Source organism: Adiantum capillus-veneris, chromosome 13, assembly GCF_014529385.1.
Source record: "Adiantum capillus-veneris isolate H3 chromosome 13, ASM1452938v2, whole genome shotgun sequence".
Lineage (NCBI taxonomy): Eukaryota > Viridiplantae > Streptophyta > Polypodiopsida > Polypodiales > Pteridaceae > Adiantum > Adiantum capillus-veneris.
Window position 1 is genome coordinate 22,660,182 of NC_140943.1, and position 4,904 is coordinate 22,665,085.

The window sequence follows — 4,904 nt, forward strand, 5'->3', positions numbered from 1 at the left end:
TCAAACAAAATAAGTATATGCTATAGCTCAACAAGCAGCAGGCCCGTCTATGAGTGCACCTCCAACGAGATCCAATGTGTGGTGTGGGAAGTGCAATGGTTACGGCCATTTGGCAACTGAATATCCAACTGCATCAAGGGTAGTGCCAGACCAATCATGTGGAAGACAATTTCTTTGTAAAGCAAGCGTATGAACACCGACAAGCAAGGGCTATGCAAACTAATTATAACTTTACGGATAGGAGCAATACAACTTACGAGATAGGTCCACCACCCCAACCTTTTATGTAAAGGGGCCTGCCTGAAACATATCAGCAGCAATTAACAACAACAAAGGCAAGGGTTACCCACACAGGGGATACCACCTACACCAAGGTTACAAGGACAAATGAGGAGAAATTCTCCATATAGACCTCCATTTCGCCGGAATAATTTTTGATACACTAACCCAAATATGGGGCCATGTAGCCCTGTGGTATGCTATAACTGTCAACAAGAAGGGCATATAGCTCCTTATTGCCCCAATCCTCGTAAAAATCAAGACTATATACCATTATGTCGAATCTGTAGCGAGGAGGGTCATTATGAAGATTTATGCCCAAAATTATATCATAAGCTCGCACGTAGGAGAGGGAAGAGAAGAAGCTCTAAAATGACAGATCCAGTTAAAGAAAAAGGAGTTCAAGTAGTAGATATGTTTATGGATCTAGAAGCACCTAATATTTCCTTGGAAATAGGAAGCCATAGCGTGATGGGAGTGCAATTAGATGGTGGAGCAGTAGTCAGTTTAATGACTGAGCAAACTATGGGGGAGTTGGGATTGAAACAAGTGGAACCTACAACCATTATTCTACGCTTGGCTGATCAACGACATGTAAAACCTTTAGGGATTTTACAAAGGATCAAGACTATAGTGGCAGGACTTGAATTTCATGTGAGCTACTTGATAGTCCAACCACATTCGTATGGGGCCTCTTTCCCAATATTGCTAGGAAGACCTTGGCTTGTTCAAGCTAGGTGTGTGAAAAATTGGCACAAAGGAGTGATTACTATTGGTCCTCGCGATGATAGAGTAGAATTGCGAGTTGTCTCTAAGGAATTTTTGAGGGAGTATAAAAAGTCGACTGTGTCGGAAACGGAAGACAACACAGATTATAGTGGCGATAAATCAGAGGATGAAGAAGCAATTAAACAACGCTTCTCATTAGATACGGATAAATATTCTCGATTTCTGCACAATGGTTACCATATGCGGATAGAGGATGATTCCACTGGGACAATCTCCACATCAGAGAGTGTTGGTAATTATGCCCGTCACCTAGGAATGGGTGAATATGAAGTTCATTATTCCTCGGGTTATGATTCTGATAAGGACATTGCACAATGGATGTCTACCTTAGATGAGTGTTTGGCCAATTGTTTTAATATAACCCTAGAGGATGACTTAGAGAATACGGATAAGCCTGGAGGACAATCCAGTGCATTAGTAGAAGTAAACGCTATTTGGGAACAATTATTAAAAGAGCGTGAGTTAGTAGATGAAGCTATGGCTCAAGTGCTACAAAAAATAGACCGATTAGAAAGAGAAAAAGGTCAGGCTATTTTAGAGGCTAAGCATAGCAAATAATTATTGAAGCAATGGGAAGATTATTATGAACAGGAAGGTATGGAAGAACAGCCAGAAGAATATGGAATCACGACGTCTCAGAATTCCAGACTGAGGGCTCTTTAATGTTTGAAGTAACACTGGATATCTATATGGTAAATATAGAGAGCTTGTCAACAAAGAGTTATGAAACTCCGATTGTACCCTATTGTGGGACACAATCGTGGATGTTATGAGTGATACGGAGACTAAACAGGAAGAGTCTGAATCTCTTATAAATAAACACAACTTACTTGAAAATGTTGTTTATAAGGAGGACAAACATCCTCTAATCAGGGCTATGCCACGAACACAATCTTCGTTTGTATTATCAAAAGATAATCTAACTGTTCAATGGGAAGTGTCAGAAGGAAATTTTTTGAAATTGGGAAGCCAATTAAAAGGAGAAGTGCTGGAGCGTTTCAAAGAAGTACTTACAAAGTATCAACATGCTTTTGCATGGTCGTATAAAGACCTACAAGGAGTCAAGCCTGAGCTATGTCAACACTATATCAATTTAGAACATGGGGCTCGTATGCTGAATTGGTTAAGGCAAAAATAATGAAACTCTTGGAGGTGGGATTTATCTATGCGGTTGCTTATAGTGATTGGGTTTCCCCAATTGTGGTAGTACCCAAGAAAAATAAGAAAATCCGTATCAGTGTGGACTATAGAAAACTCAAACTGAGAAAGATCATTTCCCTTTGCCCTTTACCGATCAAGTTTTAGAGCGTGTTGCTGGGTATGCCCTTTATTCCTTTATGGATGGGTTCAGTGGCTATAATCAAATTCAAATACATGAAGACGATCAATCAAAAACTACTTTTACTATTGAATGGGAAACATTTGCTTATCAGGTTATGCCATTTGGGCTATGTAATGCCCCGACCACATTCCAATGTGTTATGATTGCAGTTTATCAATATTTTCTGCAAAAGTGGATGGAGATTTTCTTAGATGATTTTTCAGTGCAAGGAACTGAAGAGGATATGCCCGAAAAGTTGGCCTTAGTGTTTGAACGTAGCATTGAAATGGGCATTTCTTTAAACCCTGAGAAGTGTGTCTTTGGGATAACCAAAGGGATACTATTAGGTCATGTTGTCTCTCGGGATGGCATTACGGTTGATGAGAGTAAGGTTAGTAAAATCAAAGATTTGCCAGTACCTCAGAATATTTGTCAACTGGAGGATTTCTAGGGCACGCAAATTACTATAGGAGGTTCATTTTGAACTTTGCTTCAATTGTGGGACCTCTGACAAATTTACTTAAAAAGGATATGGGTTATGTGTTGACTGACAAATGTCAAGTTGCATTTGAAGACATTAAAGACCTGTTGATGAAAGCGCCAATTCTAGTGAGTCTTGATTGGACAAAAGAATTTCATATCCACACTGATGCATCACATACAACAGTTGGGGCTGTGTTATGTCAAGCTGATGATAAGAAAGTTGATCATCCAATCTATTATGCTAGTAGGGTCTTAAGTTACCTAGAGCATAATTACACTACAACTGAAAAAGAATGTCTGTCTATGGTTTTCTCTGTCGATAAAGTTCGACATTATCTATTGGGAAATCATTTTGTATTTTACGTGGATCATGCCACATTGAAATACTTGTTAAATAAACCAGAGATTTCTGGAAGAGTGATCTGATGGATGCTACTTTTACAAGAGTTTGACTTTGAGGTAGTTGTACGACCAGGCAAGTCACATGTGTTACCTGATCATCTTTCTAGATTACTCACTGATGATTTAGAGAGGGGAGTTGATGATGACTTACCCGATGCTAACCTGTTTCTGGTCGAAAGTGAGCTACCTTGGTATGCCGACATAGCTAACTTTCTTAAAACGTTTGAATATCCTCATAAAGCGACTAAGCATGAAAAGAAGAAACTACTTCTTCAAGCCCGGCATTATTCATTGATGGGGGGTTTCTTGTATCGTTATTTTCCTCGTGAAAAAATCTATAGATGATGCTTTAGAGAGGATGAGATTTATCAAGTTTTAAAGGCATTACATTATGAGCCTTGTGGAGGCCATTTTGTAGGGGAATTAACTGCAAGAAAAGTATTGATGGCAGGATATTGGTGGCTGACTGTTTATAAGGACTCCTTTACACATTGTAAAAAGTGTGATAAATGTCAGCGAGTTGGTCGACCCAGTGCTGAATATGCAACGCCGTTAACACCAATACTAGCTTTGAAGCCATTTGAGAAATGGGGAATAGATTTTGTAGGACCCATAGATGCTCCATCCTGATATCGTTCTAATCGATATATTTTGGTCTGTACAGACTATGTTACCAAGTGGGTTGAAGCTAAACCTCTCAAAACTGATAGAGCCTTAGATGTGGCTAAGTTCCTCTATGAGGATATCATTACAAGATTTGGTTGTCCACTAGAGCTGGTTAGCAATCGAGGATCTCATTTCCTTAATGACACTATTAGGGAATTGACCAAGCTATATAAAATTAAACATCAAAAGTCTACACCTTATTATCCACGTGAAAATGGGCAAGTGGAAGTTACCAATAGAATTCTGGGTAACATTTTAACAAAAATGGTAGCTGATAATCGTTGTGATTGGGATGAACGATTACCTGAAGCATTATGGGCTTATCGCACCACTTTTAAGGTAACAACCCAAAATACACCCTTCACTTTAGTTTATGGTGTTCAAGCCATATTTCCAATCGAAAAAGAGATTCCAACCTTAAGGGTTGCCTTATCTACTAGACTTGGTGAAGAGGAATCTTTAAAAGATAGGCTGTTTACCTTGACTAAACTCGACGATTTGCGCTTGCTAGCCTTACAAAGTCTGGAGGCTATGCAAAAGCGAAGTAAAGCTTGGCATGATCGCCATATTAAAGGTGGAAAATTTCAAAAAGACGATAAGGTTTTAATTTATGATAGCCGTTACTATAAATTTCCTGGGAAACTGCAGATACGATGTCTAAGTCCTTTTAAAGTACTTCGGACCTTCACTAATGGGTCCTTGTTAGTTCAGGACATTGACGAAGCTTTATATCCTTTTAAAGTCAACGGTCTAAGAGTGATACATTATTTCACTTAGTTCTCTATATATAAAAAAAAAGACATAAGGGTAAAACCATTATTAAAAAAATGTAGTTGTAGTAGCAGTTTGTTTATTTCCTTCTTGCTTTAGAATGAGTGTTAACAATGGTTATTCTATGGCACGTATTATCACCCCATTCATCATCACATTTTTTCCATTCCAGTCCATCTACTTGGTGAGTCAT

The 4,904-nt window shown here is 38.7% G+C and overlaps 1 protein-coding gene across 1 annotated transcript; it reads left to right on the top strand.

The window, feature by feature from the left end:
- The first annotated feature begins 651 nt into the window (after window positions 1-651).
- On the top strand, window positions 652-1,626 carry LOC147443696 (uncharacterized). Its single transcript, XM_086527713.1, has 2 exons — window positions 652-1,020; window positions 1,120-1,626. The coding sequence occupies exons 1-2, from the start codon at window positions 652-654 to the stop codon at window positions 1,624-1,626; spliced, it is 876 nt and encodes a 291-aa protein (XP_086383839.1).
- The last annotated feature ends 3,278 nt before the right edge of the window (window positions 1,627-4,904 follow it).

Coding starts and splice junctions, on each gene's coding strand:
- LOC147443696 (XM_086527713.1), top strand. CDS start 652: ATGACAGATCCAGTTAAAGAAAAAGGAGTTCAAGTAGTAGATATGTTT. Junction 1,021..1,119: donor GGCTTGTTCAAGCTAGGTGT/GTGAAAAATTGG, acceptor GAGTATAAAAAG/TCGACTGTGTCGGAAACGGA.